The following is a 20,359-nucleotide window of genomic DNA, read 5'->3' as shown; positions in this document are numbered from 1 at the left end:
ACACAGGAGTTACCCGCAGCTTTGAGCCTTGAGCCTGCCACCTGTTCCCTACAGTAAAAGTGAAACCTCCCTTCAGAGGTGCTCTGAGACCTCCTTGCCTTTGTGTGTGTGAAAGCACCCATCCTATACAATACTCTACAGGGAGAATACATATTTCTTCTCTGTATCCCCAAGCGTTCTGGGCTCTGCTCCTATTACTAGCTCCAGTTGCTTAATACCCGAGTCCACTCATCTGAGAACATGGCGGTAAAGGTGGTCAAAAGGACAAAAGGAGTTGATGCCTCAACTGTGCTCACAACATGCCTGGCACAAACAAGAAGAGCACTGCGGTGTTTGCTGTGTCCCACAGGTGTTCCATTCACGGAAACTCAAGCCTGGGACCCACTCCTTCGCGTCTGCCCAGGCCTCCTAAAGCCCGCCCCATCCTGTCGGGGGGGTTCTCCACCACCACCACCCCCCTCCCCAAGCCTTCAGCATCCTCCCTCCTGCTAACTCTGGGTGCTGGGGAGTCTGTGACATCACATAGTGTCCCTGCTCCCTGGTGGGCAGGCAGCAGAGTTGCCCAGGCAAGGCACCTAGCTAACAAAGCCCCAGGTGCCGCCTGCATCCCTTGTGGTCCCGCCCTAGCAGGTCCTGCCGGCTCTCCTTCCACCAAGGGTCCCAGGCGTTGGAGCACTCCCCACACCTCCGGCCTGATACCAGGCGTGAGGACTCGCCTGAAGCCAGACAGCACCTTTGGGAGTCAACTTGAGGTAGCAAATGCTGAGGGGGCGTTGAAGGAGGGGGGAGGAGCCCTGGCCATGCCGAGGCTGCAAGGGGCCCATCTGTGTTCCCCAGCATTCCCTGCCCTCACAACAGGGAAAGGGGTCCACAGATACCTTTAAGTGGGGAGAGTACTGCTTTCTGGCCAAATTGTGTGATTTTTTTTTAAACCCAGAACTACTATTTTACTGTCTCTTAATGCTGTGTACTGTAGCTTGGAAACACAATGGGATCAGGCGAGCCACCTCTGCTTTTCCATTTGTAAAATGGATATAAGAACAGAATTGGAGCTGGGTGTGATGGCGCACGCCTGTAATCCCAGCATTTGGGAAGCAGAGGCAGGTGGATCTCTGTGAGCTTGAGGCCAGCCTGGTCTACAAAGTGAGTCCAGGACAGCCAAGGCTACACAGAGAAAACCTGACTCAAAATAACAAAAAAAAAAACAAACAAACAAACAAAAAAATAACACAACTGGAAGGACCGTTGCGGGGACTAACTGGTGTGACTGACACACTATAAACTGGTACCGCTCTTTGATTTTTCACCAGTATCTACGGAACTCGAGTTCCAGGCATTAGGCTAACACTGGATTCTCTCGTGAGCTAAATACTGACCAAGCCTTGCCCTGGGGTGTACAATGGACATCGAAGAAATGTGCTAATCAAACAATCACACACATCAGGTCAACTTTGAACTAAGTGTCACTCAAAGGGTATGATGGACCTGGCTTGGAGGTCAGGGGAGAATTCAGCTGAGCTCAAAGGCAAGAATTAGCCTGTGTAAAGTAGGGAACACGTCCCAAGCCGGAGGAACTACACATTCCGAGCCCCACTTCTCCCTATTTCAGATCAGAGCAAGGATGGGCCGTGGGGGGAAGGGAGGCGCTTTGGTCCTGGGTTCTAAGAGCTGTTCGTAGAAAACAACTCTGAGCTTCTGGTGTATGGGGCCTTTCATTTCTGTAACTGAACCCTTCGACCACACCAATAAAACCAAATGAACTTCCAGAAACAGGCCCACAGGAGATATTTCGTAAACCTATATTCTTTAGCACTTAGCGAGTATGAGTTGGCTTGCCGCTCTCCTCTGGGGAGGCATGAAGGTTTCACTTAATTGGGCATTTATTGGATTGTAAGAATTGGAGGTGAGCCCTGGAATGTATAATTGAAGAGAGCTTTAAAAATGGGGGGGGGGGGTACTACAAAATGTTGGAATACTGCAATGGTAACATGGAATAGACCGTTCCCCTGCTTGGAAAAAAAAAAAGAAGAAGAAGAAGAAGAAATGAATGCGAATAACTAGGTCATAATGCTCAATGCCTGAGAACTTGAGTCTGGATCCCAAAGAATCTAAGATTCCAAAGCTGTGTGATTTAAGAGTGCATGGAACCCCCGAGAGACAGAGACAGTGCAGGTGGACTTGGCCTGAACTACTACTGCTGTGTTGGACATTCCTAAAAAAGGTACCACCATCACCCGCCTTGTCATCCCTGAAAACCTAGCTACTCTAGACTTTACCTCCCCTCTCACTCCTCCCCTACCTCCTACCAAATCCTGTACATCCAATTTCCTAAACATCTGTATCCACTCCCTCCCTTCTAGACGCATGAAGCTCTTAGGCTCTCCCATCCAGACTTCCTGCCTGAAGCCCCACTCCACTCTCTTTATTATATTATATATTACTATTATATTATATATTATGATATATTTTATATACTATATATATATATAGTGATAGTGGGCTTGAAGCGATGGGTAGAATGAGATAGGGCAGAAGTGAAGTACTCACGGATCACAAATATTAAGAGGCAGCCTTGAGCTAGACTATTCCAGAACAAGCCTGATCCCAGAGCTTGTTGTCCAGGGTTGTGGCCACAGTTCACTGGAGGGCAGGGAAATTGCTGAAATGCCACCCAGACAGAACCGGCTCTTTGGGATGTGGGAGAGTCTGTTTACCAGAAGGTAAGTCACTGGTAGCACCGTGCTCCAGAGCCTCCCAAGAAGATGATGGATGTGTTAGTCAGCTTTCCGTCACTATAACAGAAATGCCTGAGGCAATTAACTTATAGAGAGAAAAGAACCAAGGCACGATCAAGTGGCCCCATTAATTTTGTTCTCTGGCAATGGGAATACATCCTAAAGTAAAGGTTGGAGAATGGAGGCAGGTCAAGCCACTCATCCCCTGAGCCAGGAAACAAAGAGAAAAGGAAGAATCTAAGATGCCATGATCAGCAGGGGGCATGCTCCCAATAATGGACGAGGCTCCCACTAGGCCCACCTCTCTAAAGTTCAGTCACTTCTCAATAACATCTCCTGAGACCAAGTCTTTTTGTTGTTGTTGTTTTGTCTTGTTTTTCTTTTTTTGTTGTTTTTTTGTTTTTTTGGGGGTTTGTTTTTTTTTTTGTTCAAGACAGGATTTCTCTGTGTAGCTTTGGCTGTCCTGGACTTGCTTTATAAACCAGGCTGGCCTCGAACTCAGAGAGACTCCTGCCTCTGCCTCCCTGAATGCTGGGATTACAGGTGTGTGCATCACCTCGCTCAGTGGGGACCAAGTCTTTAACACAGACTTTTAGAGTGACCACACCATAGCACAAACACAAATGCTAGCAATGGGCACCACAGAGGTTCACTGCAGCAGCAAGGCACTCAGGAGATGGTATCGGGCAGGAGCCAGAGGCTGGAGACTCTGCTGTAGGACAGGTCCAGAGCTGGAGACCCTTCAGGTTCCTGCAGCCCAGCAAGGAGACCACACATGAACCTTCCAGAAAAATGGCTCCTTCCTCCTATGCCCCTCTTCAGTGCTGTGTACAGACTAAGCTTAACATGATGCAGCTAGCAGAGGGGAAAAATTGAAGGACCCGCCTCCATTTGTTTCTTTTCTGAGGCAGCGAAGGCTTTGGTGTTGAGAGGCACTGATTTGATGGCCGGTATATGGAGCCAGCAACAGAATTGTGTTGTGTGGCCTTGGTACATAAGTCATCTTGTGTCCCTCTATTACTGAAGTACAAAAACTTTAGAAGGGCTTTTATAGTTAGATCTTGAGCAACAGATCTAGCCTTAGACCTGACCATTGCCCTTTCATCCACTTTAGCACCACGGTTACAGTTACAGAATTCACCTGATTCTAAAACCCGCTAGCTGTTGAAGTCTTCTTGGCCCCATGAAATACCTCCCTTCTCTCACAGTAAACATGTTGCCTGAGTCATTGCCCTCTACTCAGGACTGTTCTGGTGGGTGGGAACATAGGAGTAAACATTCCAGGCCTCCCTACATCTCAGGTCAAATATCACCACCAGTCTTTGGAAACTATCCTCTAACCTACTCCCGCGCCTTTGTTTTTTCTAGTACAGGCTCCTTGATGTGTACCATACCCCATTTTAATCGCTGATCTTCCCTTCTGTGTCTTCCACTAGCTCATGAATTCAGGACGTGTGGCTTATTTATTTCTGTACCCCAGTGCTTAGTCTAATTCCAAGAAAGCACACAAGGTTTGCTCGGGTTGACGGTTTTCCCGGGATCCGATCATTAAAGCCATGCCTAGTCTAGGATCCTGTTCTAGCAGTGAATTAAAGGCCCTGCCATTTGGGGTGTTGTGCGGCACCTCGCTAATGAAGGACGGGAGCTGTGTGTGCTGTCAGAAGAGAATAGTGCGATGTCATAAGTATGGAGAATGGTAACGGAAATGGGAGAGAAACATAACCTGATTCTGTATTGAAAACTATTGTGCGTTCACCTGAGAGCCTTGGTTCTCTGACTCAATCCGGATCACTCCAATTATACCAGAGGCAGGGAGAACAAGACAAAGGGAGGGGATGGGGTGAAGTGTTTCTATAGTTCACTCAGAGGATAAAGTATGCTTCCACCATATACATAGTAGAGATAAGGCCAAGGTGGCCACAAACATGTACGTCAGATCCATAAACCAGGGGATCACATTAAACAACTTTAGGAAGCACATTACAGTCTATGGTCAAGCTACGGAGTTCAGAGGCCATGATGTGAGCACGGAGGAACTTTTTGAAAAGAGATAGGATAGATTGAAGGAGGGTACCTGTCCAGCTGTTAAATAATGCGAGACTTATGGCTGCTAGCAGGTAGTACTAGCATTATAGGTTTGCAAGTTTGGGAAGCTGAGCCAAAACATAAAATAAAATACTACTCAAAAAAGGATGAGGTCAAGTGACCCTGCTCTTAATCAATGTTGCTGTTGGCATCCAAACACTGCACCAGTTCAATCATGGATTTGGCCCAGGATAAAATATCCAGGTGTTAATAATATAAATTGAAGAGACAAACAAAGCTAATATAAATTGGATAACTTGTGGAGAGTTTAAACATATATTTTTAGGCAAGACCTCACTGTGTAGCCCAGGCAGTCCTCGGACTCCCGGGCAACCCCTGCTCTTTCCACCTCCCCAGCGATGGGATCACAGGCATGCTCCACCACACCAGGCTTTAAGTCGTGGAGGTCTTGAAAGTCACATGGGTGTCATTTTTTTTATTAGAAAGGAGATGAAAATCCACTGAAGGGTTTTGAGTGATTTGGGTGGCTAAGAAAATTGATCTGAGCCAAGGCAGTGGTGGCGCACGCCTTTAATCCTAGCACTCGGGAGGCAGAGGCAGGTGGATCTCTGAATTCAAGGACAACTTGGTCTACAGAACAAGTTCCAGGACAGCCAGGGCTACACAGAGAAAATGTGTCTTGAAAAATAGAAGGAGGAGGAGGAGGAAGAGGAAGAGAAGGAGAAGAACAACAAGAACAAAACAACAAAAGAATAAGAAAAAGAAAAGGAGGAGGAGGAGAGGAAGAGGAAGAAGGAGGAGAAGAAGAAGAGGAGGAAAAGGAAGAGGAAGAAGAAGAAGAAGAGGAAGAAGAAGAAGAAAAGAAAGAAAAAGAGAAAGAAAAAAGAAAGAAAGAAAGAAAGAAAGTGACCTGGTTTCTCCAGGATATCTTGGCTATTTGTGAGAACAGGAAAACATTTTACTTTTTTTTTTTTTTTTTTTTTTTTGGTTTTTCTCTGTGTAGCCTTGGCTATCCTAGACTCACTTTGTAGACCAGGCTGGCCTCGAACTCACAGCGATCTACTTGCCTCTGCCTCCCAAGTGCTGGGATTAAAGGCGTGCGCCACCACCGCCCAGCTGAGAACAGGAAAACATAATACTTATTTAAATTTGGGGATGTCCTAGAAAAAACTCCTTGACATTTAATTACCTCCCTTCCAGGAGAGCGTGGACAGCAGGGACATGAACCTGAGTCCTGGTGACCTGTGTGCACCGTTTGCCCCCTTTATACTTCATTTGTATATTGATGGCACTGAACTATATTAGAATTTAAGCCTCTCTGTTGCTCTTTGAAAAGATGCTTGTTTTTATTCTCCTAATTGGAAAAAGTCAGATCCACCTGATAGATATGGAGACTGAAAGACAAAAATGAGCTCAAAATGGCCACTATGTATGGGGGCAGGGCAATTGAGAGAATAAGAGAAGTCAGTTTCGGATGCTTTTATGAGATAAGAGAATTTACCTAAATCTATAGGTGGAGAATTTACAGTTATCTGGGAATCCTCAGCATAGAGTTCATTTACAGCCATGAAGGTGTTTTCTATCTCTCAGCTAGTATATGGTAAACTCTAGAATTTCAAGCCTCAAGTGAAAACAAAATGTTAAATTGTTTAAATTGTGTGTGTGTGTGTGTGTGTGTGTGTGTGTACACCCATTCTCATATCATGGTATGTGTGGAGGTAGGTCAGAAGACAACTTTGTGGAGCCAATTTTCTCCTTTCATCTTTATATGGGTTCTGAGGATCAAACTCTGGTTGAAGGCTTGCGCATCAAGCCCTTTACTGCTGAACTTTATTGTCACCCCCCCCCATTGAAAACGCGTTCTAAAAGCACTGTAACAGTACCGAGAGCTCATGGTTCTAAGCTGTTTTCTTGCCTGTCAACATTTGCTGCACAGTCCTTGAAGGGACTCACTTCTGCAAGAGAAAAAAAGCAGAGCAAAATTTCTGATTTACAATATTGTGTTATTGTGTGGAACTGTGAGTGTGTGTGTGTGTGTGTGTGTGTGTGTGTGTGTGTGTGTGTGCCCCTGAAGGCCAGAAGAGGGCATATATCAGCTCCCCTGGAGCCAGAGTTACAGGAAGTTATGATCTGGTCCTCTCCAAGAGCATAAAGCACACTTTTTTTCTGTTTAAAATCCAATGTTTACTTTTAAAAATTAGTCAATTTAAATTAGTTACAATAAATATATAGTAAAATTATTGAATATAATATATATACTATTAATAGTATTAAATATAGAATTATAATAAATTTTAATTAGTTAAGTAATTTTTATTGGCTAAGCTATTTACTTACTTTACATCCCACTAAGCCTTCTCTGCAGTAGAGTCATTAAGGTTGAAGGAAAATGACTCCAGAAAGTAATCCTGGCCAGCAAGAAAGGAGAACACAGGGAAGGTAATTATGTGAGGAAATAGCTTAATACTGATGGTCTAAATGTAGTAATGCATTTATCAAAAGTGATAAAAATATATGATAAATAAATATGATTTGTAATACATACGTTGTGAAACAACAAAATAAAGGTGACAAACCAAGTTGACTTTAAAGACAAGCATTAAAACTATGTATTATGAGGCATAATGATGAGCTCATTCAATGGGAAGATTTTTAAATCTAAACATTTTAGATATATACGCTTACTTTACATACACACACATATACATACACACATACATACATACATACATACATACACACATACATACACATATATACTCTATAACTGGAATTAAACCAGTAAAAATAAGTGGAGCTAAAATAATAGACAAAATTATCATATAGATACTTCCACGCACACACTTTTTCTTTCCTTTTTTAATTTTGTTTTTTTTTTAACTTGAGATGCAGTTTTGTTACCTGGCCCGTAGTTGTCCTGCCTTTATCTCCCAAGTGTTGGCATCACAGGCGTGTTCCACTCTACCTAGTGATGGAGATCTTACATCTTCCTTGGTTATTCACAGAGTAGCAAACAGAAAAGTAAATTCCATGCCACAGATACGAAGTGCATAGTTAGCCCGCCGGATATGTATGGATCCTGACCCTCAGCAACTGCAGACTCAACTTTCTTTTCAAGTACATGTGGAATACATACCAGAACAATCTAAAGGAGAATCACAGGTGAGAGGCGGTAAACCTTAGAAAATGTATCTGTGAAGTGATGGGAGAGACACGCGAGCAACAGAAACCAGAGTGCAGTTAGGACAAACAAGCTGGCGTTAACCATTTCCAATGGAACAGATTGGCTCTTGAGGGAGCAATCAATTTTCCAAACCGCAACAGAGAATTGCGGAAGAAAATACGTCACCGGAAGAATCAATAGATTTAGAAACGAGGAAGACTGCTCGCTTATATCTGTGAAATTAGTGGCCAGGCAGTCCAGGACGGAAGATTTTTCTAGAGGAGGCTGAGGACACACCCTGCAGAGGGAGGGGCGTTGACCTGGAGGGAGGGGGCAGGCTGAGAAGTCTGGCAGGGAAGAAAATGAGATCATCTGAGAGGCAGTGAGATTAAAAAACAAGCTTTCAAAAGGAATACAGACTGTGACTTTACTTAATGGAAGATGTGCAAGGAAGGTGAGATGATGACATTTTCCAGAGACTGAAAAGGGATAAATGTCACAGACTTGCCCCTCGGGTAGGAGAAGGACTAAGCATCTGAGTGCCCTCGGAGGGAAAGGGGCCTGGAGACACTGAGTGGCAAAAGAACATGGGTGTAAATTCACTCTGACACACTGACGTCTCTTGGACAGGAAGCAGCTGTGGTGCACGGTGAGGAGAGCCGTTGGGTGGGAATCAGGCTAGGGGTGGATTAAGAAACCCAGTTATTGTTGCTGGGGAACAGATACTAAGCAGAAGTACCTCATAGGTGAGCTCCATAGTAGGTGGGATGCAAAGTGGGGGTTCATGGCTACGGATAATATCGTAAAACTCAAACGAAGCCAAAGGAAGTCTCTGAGAACAACCTGGGTCGGATGTGACTGCCAATTACATGACATACGTGCAGGCAGAACCACAGTGGCATGGATTTTATTATTAACATCCTTTTAAAGTGGAATGTGCAGCCTTTTAAAGGCGAATGGACAGGCCACAGTGCCTATGGGAACAACCTAGGGCATACATACTTCTTGGGGTTCAAGGAGCAATGAAAAAACAGGATGAGAAAAGTCCTAGCATCAGACACGTGGCTTTCTGTCTGCTCAGACCCTGGGTTTGGATGACATCCAGAAAGTCTTACGTATATCACTATGTGTCTACTCCAAATCTAGTATCTTGTGTAGTTTGTTTGGTGCTTTTTTTTTTTTTTTTTTTTTTTTTTTTTTTTTTTGCCTCTCCAGGGATTCTAAGTAGTATATTATTAACCAAGAGCCATTAGAACCACAGATTCATCCCTGCACAAAATATTCGTGATTCAATACACTTGGACAGTGTCACCACTGCATCTTCTTTTTCTTTTTCTTTTTCTCCCAACTTTTTATTGCTTCTTTGTGAATTTCACAACATGCACCCCAATCCCACTCACTTCTCCCTCCCTGTACCCGCCCTCTACCTTTGCAACTTCCTCCCCCACAACAGAGAAAAAAGCTGTAGTGTGTCACAGTGTGTCCCACAATATACCCTTTTGTCCACACTCCTTTGCTCGCAAATGTTCATTGCGATGACGTGTTGGTTTGGTACGAGGCCTCTGGCTTCTGTTACTCCCTCAACATCGCAACCTCACTGGGACTCCTCTTGGATGTCCTGTTGTTGCCCTGTGTCATGGAGATCCTGTAGTTTTGGATGTAGGACCAGCTCTTCCATGCACTCCAGCAGTTCATGGATGGGGTAGATTGGGGTGGGCCAATTCAGAGCCCTGGATCTGAGCCTGAGAGGTATCTGAGCTGGTCAGCCCAGCAGCTGTCCTGCTGTCTGGTCCCTAGGGCAGGCTCATCAGCATCCCCTGCTACTAGGACCAGCTCTACCCTGTTGCCCAGGCAAGGTAAACACTACATCTTTTAAGAGAGCCGTCCTTTTCCTATTCCTTTGCTCCATTTGGTCCCTGTGATAGTTTTAATATAATCGGCCCCCATAAGGCCCATAGGGAGTGGCCCTATTAGGAAGTGTGTGGCCTTGTTGGAGGAAGTGTGTCACTGTGGAGGCGGGCTTTGAGGTCTCCTATGCCCAAGCTACACCCAGTGTGGTCTCCTTCTGCTGCCTGCTGATCAAGGACCAGAGAAAGATCTCACCTCCTTCTCCAGCACCACATCTGCCTGCATGCTGCCATGCTTCCCACAATGATGATAACGGACTAAACTTCTGAAACTGTAAGCCAGCACAGTGGCGCACACCTGTAATCCCAGCACTCGAGGGGGCAGAGACAGGTGGATGGATGGATGTAAGTTCGAGGCCAGCCTGGTATACACAGTGATTCCAGGCCAGCCAAGGCTACACAGAGAAACCCTGTCTCAAAACAAAAACAAAAACAAAAACAAAAACAAAAACAAAAACAAAAAAAACCCCACACTCAAAAAAGTTGCCATGGCCAGGGTGTCTTTCCACAGCAATGAAACCCTAAGACAGTCCTGTATGTGGTCATTTCCCAGACATTTTGGTATAAAGAGCAACTCTGAGGGAGACACATTGACTTTATTTCTTCATCATGTGACCATTCCTTCATTTTTTGACATTTGGCTCAAGTAAACTACAGTTGCCCAGGTCCAGGCATTGAAAATTGGGCAGGAGAGATGGCTCAGAGGTTAAGAGCACTGGCTGCTCTTCCAGAGGTCCTGAGTTCACTTTCCAGCAACCACATGGTGGCTCACAACCATTTGTAATGTGATCTGATGCCCTCTTTTGCTGTGCAGGCACACATGCAGGCAGAACATTGTATACATAATAAACAAGTCTTTTAAAATACGTTTTTGAAAATTTGAGCATTTAGAAAGGGGTAAATTTAGGAAATGTTGACTGTAATGATTAAAACTGTAATAAGTATTTATTTCAAGAACTATATAACTAAAATACTTTGACATTTTTTAAGGTGTTAAAGTCATGGGTTTTGTTGAATTGATTGTATTATTTTTTTTTCATTTTATTTTGAAAAGCAAACATGTAATTTCTTTAAACTAAAAAGTAGCTATTATAAAAAATACATTAAATATCTGATTTGAGATTAACATCAAAAGCCAAAATAGCTGGGGCATGGCAGTTCCGTAATCTTGGCACTTGGGAAGCAGATGCAGAAGGTTCTAGAATTTGTGGCCAACCTAGACTATTCAGTAAGATCTTGTCTCAAAACCCAAAGGGCTGAGGATGAAGCTTTGTGGTGGAGTCAAGGCCTTCCCTGTGCAGGACCCTGAATTGATCCCCAGCACGAAAAGCCTAGAATCAGGATATGATTTGGTCATAAATGAACAAATGTAAATTTTATTAGAGACAAATAATGATGGTTTACAGAAGTATATACGGTGTTGCAAAGAATAATGTGAATTTTTAGGGAAGTTTTAAAAGAACTTTGAAATATGTATGCATGAAGATTGACACTGATGATAAATATATCACAGTTAAAGCAGAAATCAGGTTTACAGGGATGGTTTTATTGGCATGTACAGCCGAGAAAGCCCTCTATGTGTGCCTGCAGGTGTTACTCATAAAACTTTAAGCACAAACAAGAAGTACAGAAAACCTGCAAGTTTACTGACTGTGCCAAACAGCATCCAAATAGAATCTCAACTACTGTATGCTTGTAAGTGGTTGTAAAGTTAGCATATCGCTATAAACTGTTTACAACCGTCACTCTCTCTCTCTCTCTGCACCTGTTACCCATCTCCCACAGTCGCTGTGAGGAGCTCTGCTTTGGTGAGTAAAAGATGCAGAATGGGATCTGATGGAAAATGTGCCCTGCTAACAATATGTGCTGCTACCCAGGCTTTCTAGGAAAGCTCAGTCGGGTCTCAAGATATACAAGGTTTAAGACAGGAGAAAGGGACACAGTTCAAGTGGCAGTGACCTCCCAAGGGAAGAGGAGAAATGAAGGTGTCACACTTTGGAAATGTAATTCTTTAGATAGAAAGCAGCTACAGTGGCCCGTGTTACCAGTAATGGCAGGAAATAGATAGTTTAAAATACGTATAAGCCATGGAGGACCCTGGCAGTTTGGGTCTGATTATTGTGTTATGAGCAGGGCTTTCTGGTCTATGAAAAGCAGCCAAGAAGATGGATGTGAGCATCCTGCGTAGGGTGGACCGAGAACGACCTGAAATGAGGATACCAAGGAGGAGGGGGCTCAGTGGGTGAGGGAGGGACCAGAGAAGGAGGGTGGAGATAACGAGGGGTGAACCCCTCTATTCAACATACTGGAGAGAATGTGACAAATCCAGGGCTTTGAGGCCGCAGGGCCAAAAGGTGGATAGTATTTAATTCTATTATTTAATTTATATCATACAACCATGTAATTAATGTAATATAATTAATACTTATTAGAAGTGATTACTTTTAAGGGAGCAATAGAAAATAAGGGAATATACTGCAGGTGTTTAGTGTGTACCTCAGCTCTCAGTGAGTGGAGACGGGAGAATCATTGGGGCTCACTGGCTTCCAGCCTAGCCAAGAAAATGCAAGCCCTGATTTCAGGAAGAGACCCTGCCTCCAAAGGAACAGGCAAAAGTGACAGAGGAGGACATGATGCGTGCTTCCAGCCTCTGTGAATGCACATAGGGCAAGAGCCCTTGAATTCACACTTATGTACATACACTCACATGCACATGTGCACACACACACACACACACACACACACACACACACACACACTTTTTTTAAAAGATCCTATCAAAATATATGAAGACCGTAAATGGTACAACCACTATGGAAAACAACATCTTAGTTCCTCAAAAAATATGGGCAAGCTTAACCATTTGGTTCAGCAATTTTACCTCTGGTTGTATACCCAGAAATTGAAAGCAGGGAACACTTAGATATTGTGTGCACATGTTCACAGCAATATTATTAAAATAGCCAAAAGATGCCAACAGCTTATTACAAACGCCCATTGATGGGTGAATGCATAAGCAAAGTAACTAGAAAGGGGTGTGTATTGAAGGAATGCTATGCCAGCCTAAAAAACATAGAGATGCTGGCACATGCTACAACATGCCTGAAGCTGAAAGACATTACATTAAATGAAATAAGCCAGATCCAGAGTGACAAATGTGTATGGTTCATGAGCATAAGGCACCTAAAGGTAGTCAAATTCACAGAGACGAGAAGGTGGAGCCGTGTTTGCTTAGTGGCAAAGGGACAGGAGGCCTAAGCCTCTCTGTTCAATCAGAGTTCCCAACAGCAATCATGAGAGAGCTCTGGAAATGGTGGTGTTGCTGACCACACAGCAGGGTGGTTTATGGAATGCTACTGAACTGTACACTGAAAATTATTACAATGGCACACCAGAGGCTACACATTTTACCAGAATAAATTAAGATGCACACAGATAAAATAAGAAATCCAAGGCACTGTTTTTGAAATAAAATGGGTTTAAAAGTCATTTTAAAAAATTCACGATGCTGTACTTGGTGGCTAATATCTGTAACCCCAGCAATTGGAGGGAGATACAGGAAGACTGGGGGTTTTAAATCATTCTCGCTACAGATGAGTTTTCAGGGCCAGCCTGAGCTACATGTACTCAAAACAAAACAAAAACAGACTGCAACAGTAGTTTGGGAAAACACTATTTATGCATTAAAAAAATAAAATGTGTGATATAAATACAGCTATAAAGACAAACATCTAGGCAGTTAACCATCTGGCTCAAAGCTGGAAAGTTGCTAATAGTCTAACAACCCCTCTTGTAGCTCTCTGACAGCATCTCTCTCCCTCTTCAACTAGGAAAACTGCTAACTCTGGGTTGGTATTTGTCACCCCTAGTTACTGTTATTTAGTTATTTAGGGGGACCCTGAACAATGTCTGCTTTCCCATGGGTCCTGTGAGACTCTCTCACAGTGATGTACCACCAATTCCAAATTGGTATTTACCACCCCTAGTCATTATTAAAATATTTAGGGCATCCCAAACAATGTCTGCTTTCCCCCGGGTACCGTGAGAATCTCCCATGGTCAAGGAGAATGGGGCCGTGACCGCAGTAGCCAAAGCCTTTCTCCTGACCTGGGAAACCTTTCTCCTAACGCAGTTTGCCTTGAAGTCTCTCTTGTCAGTGGTAACATCCGAATGAACTATTGCATGGTTGGTTGTTGCTGTGTGTCTTTTCACCTTCCATCTCTCCGTGTTGTCGCGCGCAGCCTTCGCCGATAAAGGAGGCGCAGCAACTCAGGATTCTTCCGACAGCGATTTTATTGTACAGCTCTTTTTGATAGCAGATGGAGAAGGACCTCTTCCCCAAAAAACCCGAGGCTTATATAGGGAATTCAGGGGCATATGGAGACGTGTCCTCTTATCATTGGTGCTCTAGAGAATACCCAATTAGCATATTGTCTGCGTAAGCAGGTTATGTAAGGGTGACGTAATTGCGCATGCGCACTGGCCGCAAGGGCTTCCGTGAAGAACCAGGAAACAGGAAACCAACGTCATCTTGTAATGGCGGAGCGGCTCCCGACACCGTGTCTTTGTGAGCTTTTTCTCATATAGGACTGCAGAGTTTAAGAATCTCCTTTGCTGATTTCTGAATTTAAGGCACATTCTGGCACATTTAAGGCCTTTTGTTGCAGTTAGCGATAAACACGGATTTTTTTTTCCATCTTTCTTACTAGTCTCTATTTCCTGGGCTTCCTCCCCGCCTCACGTTTTGCCTTGCTTTGGAGTGATTAATAAGGTTTGGGGGGAGGAGGGCACGGCTATTTGTGTCTTTAAATTCCATTTCTCCTTTTTACACATTTAGTGGTTACTTTTATGACCTTTATAATCTTACTTTTATATTACCTTGTGAAAAGTGTTAGTAAAATGTATGCATAGTTGGCTTTTGATGAAGTCTAAAATTAAACACTATCCACTTCTTCCAAATACAAGAACCACTAAAAAGTAGTGCAATGGCACCAATCTAAGGCCACAGTCTTTTCTTCTCTTGGGGTTTCCCAATTCGGCTTTGTTGGCATAGATTCAAACTTAGAACTTGCCTGTGACTTCACACTTTGAGGGCTGCTTCTCTCCCCCACAAAAATCAGCGTGTGTCCTACACACAGACAGTTGTTTTCAGTCTGTATTCTCACACAAAAGATGCTATCCTTTGTGCCCACGCCATCTTTTGTGGAATCTCAAGCGCAGGCCACAAAGGGACAGGAGAGGGTAGTTAGTCCAGCCATTTGTTTTTGGTGGGCCAAGTCCTGGTCTCTCCTGTCCTCACGCTACCATTTCCACCCAAGACTTGGGTCCTTTCCAACCCCGTTCACCTCCTGGTCACCTCAAATTCTTCATGTCTTCCTCATTCTGGGTTCTGTGTCACTTGCTTGTGTTGTGGGGTATCCCCCAGAGAACACTGCTCGCACACGGCTGTAGCCAATAGGAAGTCTGTATTAGGCAGCCAGGGACTAGCCTTAGTGCTCTCCATCCCAAAGCAGCCACAAGCCTTTCACAGGATGAGCTTTCAAGCACAAAAACCATGTTCTGGGTTGACATACTTTAATTAATGAGACCAGTTCACCAGAAGCAGAACTGCAGAAGCCAAAAGGCAAGGTTAGTGCATTTAGAGACTTTCCCTGAGCTGTTTGGACTTTGATGGATTAGGTCTCTGATTGAGTTTTGGCAGGTGGCGCTGTCCATGTGCTTAGTTTTACAGTCTGGTTGGTACTTCCATCATGGAGTCAGTTATGCTAAGGTCTGGGGCCCTGTTACAACTTGATTTGGCACCTGAAGAGTTCTCTCACTTCCCTGCAAGCTCAGCAAGGCAATATAAAAGGTGCTTAGTGAGATTTATCTGCATCCAGGTGTTTTGAAGCGGGGCCGTTTTAATCGTTGAGTCTGTCTCTTTCAGAGACCTTGGGCCCATTGCTTAATGGTATAGAGAGGTGCATTCCGTCTGTAGATTTTCGTGTTTTCTTTCAATATACCCTGGGACTTTGCACATGAAATTAAAAAAAAAAAATGTTTAAATCGACAAGAACATAAAAGTCTAAAGAGAGAGTGGTCCATCCATTGGCTGTTTAATAGTGACCTTGGATTGGAAGTAATCTAGTTTCAAGTCACAGGAGGATTCATGGAGCCAGCTTTGCCACAACTCTCATCTGATGAACCGTTGCAGGGACATGGGCAGATGCTCATGGCTCAGCGCTGCTATAGGTCTTTGTGTTACCCCATCTTTTATTTATGCACACATGTGCATCCACGCATGAGCTAGCGTGTTAAGATTGAATTTTTTTCAGGATGACATTAGAGAATACCTATGTTTACTTCTACTGGTCTCTTTTTTTTAAGTACTCGTGTGTGTGTGTGTGTGTGTGTGTGTGTGTGTGTGTGTGTGTGTTATATAAAGGACATAATTATCTACAGCAATATATAAGTTCCGAACTGCTTTCTTCTGATTCACAATGCCTCAAATAAAATCCTCACGCTCTCTTTTGTCCTGCGCGTAGGTCAAGCGATCCATGCCTCAGACAGACAAGCAAGTATGCATCCCACCGGAGCTGCCCGAACTGCTGAAGCAGTTTACCAAAGCTGCCATTCGGACCCAGCCTCCGGACCTCATCCAGTGGGCGGCCGAGTAAGTTGTTTCCCTCCGAGGACAGGAATGAGGAAAGAGGGTTTGTGGGAAACTTGAAGAAGTTGGTACGCCCCCAGTCAGGCAGTGGGGCAGGTTAGTTAAAAGCCGAGTCTTTAAAATCCACACACAAAGCATCACACAGGGTGAGGATGGGATGCCCTTCCCTAAACTAGCCAGATTGAGTAGCAGCATGCGAAGACAGCAGGCCAAGCGTCCTGGGGCAAAGAGGACCAGGTAGTTTACCACTTCATGCCCACCCAGCCCAGCCCAGCATCCCATTGCCTGACCTGGTTGAAAAGGGCTCGCCTTTCTCCAGTTTACACCTGCAGCTACATCTTCTCACCGCTAGATGGCAGAAGTACACCTAGTAGAGCGGTGCCGCCATGCCGCAGAGAGGAAGAGGTGGGATCTCTCCAAGTTAGTTCTCTCTGATTAATGAAACACCTTCTTTTGCGGTTGTGGAAACTCATACTTGAGCCAGACTAAAGACACTTTGCGCCCTGTCTTTGAGGGGGAAACTTGTTATTTTCTTTATTGATTTTTTTTTTAACTGATCTTTTCCCTTCTGCATGAAGATGTCCGCCGTCATATAGCTTTCTGGGAAAGGCGGCAGAGCTGAGTGAGGTCAAGTCTCGCTCTACAGTGTGTCTCTAACACACTAACACACTGGCTCCTTGAAGGGCCCTTAGAGGCTGCTCAGTGGTGAGCTTGCACTACAGGGGCCGACCTCACCGACACAGCATTACATGGAAAGCCTCTCAGCTATGAAATTGCTGCTTAGGCATGCGTGCCTGCCTGCAGAGGAGAGGGGCTGAGGGAAGGGAAGTTGAGGTGTAAGGGGGTGTCTTTTCACTCCTCTCTCTCTCTCTCTCTCTCTCTCTCTCTCTCTCTCTCTCTCTCTCTCTCTCTCTCTTCGTTTTTCGAGACAAGGTTTCTCTGTGTAGCCTTGGCTGTCCTAGACTCATTTTGTAGACTAGGCTGGCCTCAAATTCACAGCGATCCGATCTGCCTGCCTCTGCCTCCCGAGTGCTGGGACTAAAGGCATGCGCCACCACTGCCCAGGCAGCGGTGTCTTTAATATGGCCTAAGTGTAATCACTTTGCCTCGTAATGAGCCCTGTGTCGTTTCTGTTTTGAATTGTATGTTACCTCTAAGATTGGACTTTAACGTCAGAAGACTAATTTCTTCTGGCATAGTCAGACAGATTTTGTTTTATGCCATACAATTGCTTCAAACCACAATTTTATTGTTCTTGTGTTGCTGCGTTAGTGTAAGGGGAAAAAAATGACATTTCTTGATATTGTCCCTGACATTTATGGAGGAAAACTTCCCACCCTCGTAGCCTGTTTGCTCCATACTGTATGAAGGGCTATAAATTTTTTAGACATCCGTGCAGGATCAGTTTGTTCTTCAACTGCAGTGAAAAAGAGCATGACCTGAAAACACAGTCTCCATCCAGTTTCGACACCAAAAGCACTTAGCGGGCAGTTTGCTGCGGCTTACGATCTGGCAGCATCTTAGCAGGTGGAACTCCACCAAGCGTCTCTCCAGGATAAAATAGGTATCTAACTCACAACACGCAGGAATCTTCTCCCTGCGTCCCATCAGTGAAGAAGCCAATCAGCGGCGCTTATATTGATTTGTCCCGCGTCAGGCTTGTGTGGCCGCCTGAATCTGTACAGCTGTAACCATGGAGCCGTTCGCTGCCAAATGCAACTCAAAGACTCGGAGGGCCAAGACCATGGAGGTGGCTTCATTTCAGGATTCCTTGCCGAGTACACTAGCAGCTCTGAAGCTGTTTGCAGAGTGCTGAGCCTAACTCCACCCGGGCGGGCGCTACCGGATAATGGGGTGCTGTTGTGTTGCTCTCCTTGCCATTTTCATCCCCCCATCTGGTTGTAAAGTCAGGCCACACCTCACTCTTGGTGTCCCATTGTACCCACTGCCACCCAAACACTGGTCTGTCTACATAGATTTCTCATATGCAGGCTTAAAAGTGTCAAAGTATTTCTACAGCTGATCCCTCCGAGGACCTGCAGCCACCTCATGGAAGTTACTGCTTTGATCCACGTCTCTTTAGTTCTGCTTGCTCTGTGTCTCAGAGATGGGTTTGCTCCATCGTGTAGACTGAATCCTAAAATGGCGGCCTCTGTGCTTTATACTTCATGGTTATGGAGAAAGCAGTGGAGTGAGGGAAAGCGGGAAGGGGCAGAAGTCTGTGACTCAGGGGTAAGGCTTTTGATGGAGACAGGCCCAGCGGCAGGTTTCTTGTGTCCACTCCCTGTGGCAGGCAGCTCCTTTCCACAGCGCGCCGGTCTTCAAATAGGACTTGACCAATCTTTCGCATCAGCCCCCAGACAAAGCCTACCTCACAAAGCAGCGGCACACAGCAGGCATATGTAACTGTAAGTTCAGAGGGTGGGAAGAAGGGAGCCGCTTCATACGTACCATATCAAGTTGTGGCATTCCTTCCTCGATGTGCCTCTCCTCCTGAGCCTCCCTGCGGGCCTTGCCAGCCTTTCTCCCCCTTGCTGAAGCCCCAAGCAGGCCTCACCACCTCAAGCCAGAAACCCTCTCTCACTCACTCCTGGAACCTTCTATCTGCTCTTATTTTCATATAATCACTTTCTTCCCACCTATCAAACACACACACACACACACACACACACACACACACACACACACACAGAGAGAGAGAGAGAGAGATCCTATAAGTATCCTAGGATCTCAGTGTCTATCCATGAGAACAAAACACTAAGAAGGCATCAGGGTGTGACTGAATACGCCTCAGGTGACTGCATCCCAGGGTTTTGTTGATTGTTCATTATTCTTAGAGAAAAGGAAACCTATGCCCTAAGCATTCTCCATTCCTTAAAGTAGAAATAACAGTCAGACTTTCCCATATGTAAATGAACTAAGCACGGGTAAATAGTTTTGTTTTGAGATGGGGGTTTCTCTGTGTAGTCCTGACTATCCTGGACTCACTTTGTAGACCAGGATGGCCTCAAACTCAGTGATCCACCTGCCTCTGCCTCCTGAGTGCTGGGATTAAAGGTGTGCACCACTATGCCCAGCTGTTTAAATAGTTTTTTATCTACTCACTTCCTTCAAAAGAAAAGAAAAGAAAAAAAAACCAAGGAAGGTAAATACCTTAAGTACCCAGGGTCCCCTGGAGCCTGGGACCCTCCGTCAGCCCCCATCCCTTTTCTTGCAGCTATTTTGGGGCCATGTCCCGTGGTGAGATGCCTCCAGTGAGAGAGAGATCTGAGCAAGTCACTTTGTCCAACTGGGCTGAGCTGACACCTGACCTGCTGAAGGTCCTGCATTCTCGGGTAAGGAGCTTTCCAGGATGCTGTGGAAACTGGCTTAGACCAGGGCCATCTGTACCCTCTCCAAGCCACCAGCCGGCCGTTAGCACTGCTCCAAAGTTCACTAAAGCCTGGCCTGAAAGTGGGGCTTCCTTTCCGACGAACAGGAGTCAGTATGGAAGACAACGGGCTAAATGATGGGCTGTCTCCTGGGGTCATCAACAGATCTCCCACATCGGCAAGGATACTCAGGGGCTTGGGTTGATGTATTTTGTCTGCCCTAAAGAGTGGAACTGCTCGGTGTTACTCAGCATCTCCAGACCATGAGAGGTCGACCGCAGTGTGAGGAGAAAGTACATACTCTATGTACACCACTATCACAGGCACAAACACAGCGCAGCCTTCAGGGAGAACCCTGGCAGTTTCCACACATTATCGTCAGAGTTAGCCTGTGGATGGGAAAGGAGAGACTGCCTTGAGAAAAATCTGTGGTCTGACCAGTTCCCAGAATATACTTGAGCAGCATGATGCCCCATATAGGAGGATAG

General features: G+C 45.1%; 1 protein-coding gene across 1 annotated transcript in view; it reads left to right on the top strand.

The window, feature by feature from the left end:
• The first annotated feature begins 565 nt into the window (after positions 1 to 565).
• Positions 566 to 20,359, top strand: part of ROPN1 (rhophilin associated tail protein 1) — a 29,824-nt gene continuing 10,030 nt past the window's right edge. The window contains exons 1-3 of the mRNA XM_084802397.1: positions 566 to 752; positions 16,376 to 16,503; positions 19,718 to 19,835. Coding sequence (XP_084658523.1) covers positions 16,388 to 16,503; positions 19,718 to 19,835 — 234 coding nt within the window. The 5' untranslated portion in view covers positions 566 to 752; positions 16,376 to 16,387. The remainder of the gene's footprint in view (positions 753 to 16,375; positions 16,504 to 19,717; positions 19,836 to 20,359) is intronic.

The sequence above is a fragment of the Acomys minous genome (assembly GCF_964271855.1).
Source record: "Acomys minous genome assembly, chromosome: 11".
Taxonomy (NCBI): domain Eukaryota; kingdom Metazoa; phylum Chordata; class Mammalia; order Rodentia; family Muridae; genus Acomys; species Acomys minous.
Note: the sequence above shows the minus strand (reverse complement) of the source record. Positions and strands in the feature narration are given on the sequence as shown.